The sequence below is a fragment of the Nanorana parkeri genome, unplaced genomic scaffold, assembly GCF_000935625.1.
Source record: "Nanorana parkeri isolate BGI_ZX_2015 unplaced genomic scaffold, ASM93562v1 scaffold13717, whole genome shotgun sequence".
NCBI lineage: Eukaryota > Metazoa > Chordata > Amphibia > Anura > Dicroglossidae > Nanorana > Nanorana parkeri.
In genome coordinates, this window is record NW_017319760.1 from 1 (window position 1) to 432 (window position 432).

General features: G+C 57.4%; 1 protein-coding gene across 1 annotated transcript; it reads left to right on the top strand.

Annotated features, from left to right (window-relative positions):
* The first annotated feature begins 17 nt into the window (after positions 1 to 17).
* Positions 18 to 426, top strand: LOC108804322 (MAP kinase-interacting serine/threonine-protein kinase 1-like). The gene is made up of 2 exons (XM_018576032.1): positions 18 to 71; positions 159 to 426. Exons 1-2 carry the CDS (start codon positions 58 to 60, stop codon positions 382 to 384), a joined length of 240 nt encoding a protein of 79 aa, XP_018431534.1. The 5' UTR covers positions 18 to 57; the 3' UTR covers positions 385 to 426.
* Positions 427 to 432: the final 6 nt, after the last annotated feature.

Genomic DNA, 432 nt, shown 5'->3' on the forward strand with positions numbered 1-432 from the left:
CACCTCTTGAATGTTTCCTGATTTTAGGATGCCCCGGAGAGAGGATTGCCCACCCCGATGGTTCTTCAGAGGTAAGTCTATACTGATGAGCCCGGTAGTGGTTCCGCAGTGCTGCTCTTGGCTTCTTGTATCTGGTGGGATCTCTCTCTCTCTTCCAGGAACAGCAGCACCAAGGAGCTGACACTTTTTGCAGCGGAGGCCATTGCGGTGAACCGGCAGCTTTCCCAACACGACAGCGACCTGAGTGAGGAGAGTGAAAGTTTTATCCAGAAAATCTGCTCCATGAGACTCTCCCCTCCATCGAAATCCCGCCTGGCCAAGCGCCGGGCCCGGGCCCTGGCCAGCAAAGGCAGCGCTGCTGTAAGTGCCACTCTGGGGGTGTGACCTTGGAGGACTGCGCTCGACCATGGACTCCCGGGGGTGTGACCTTGG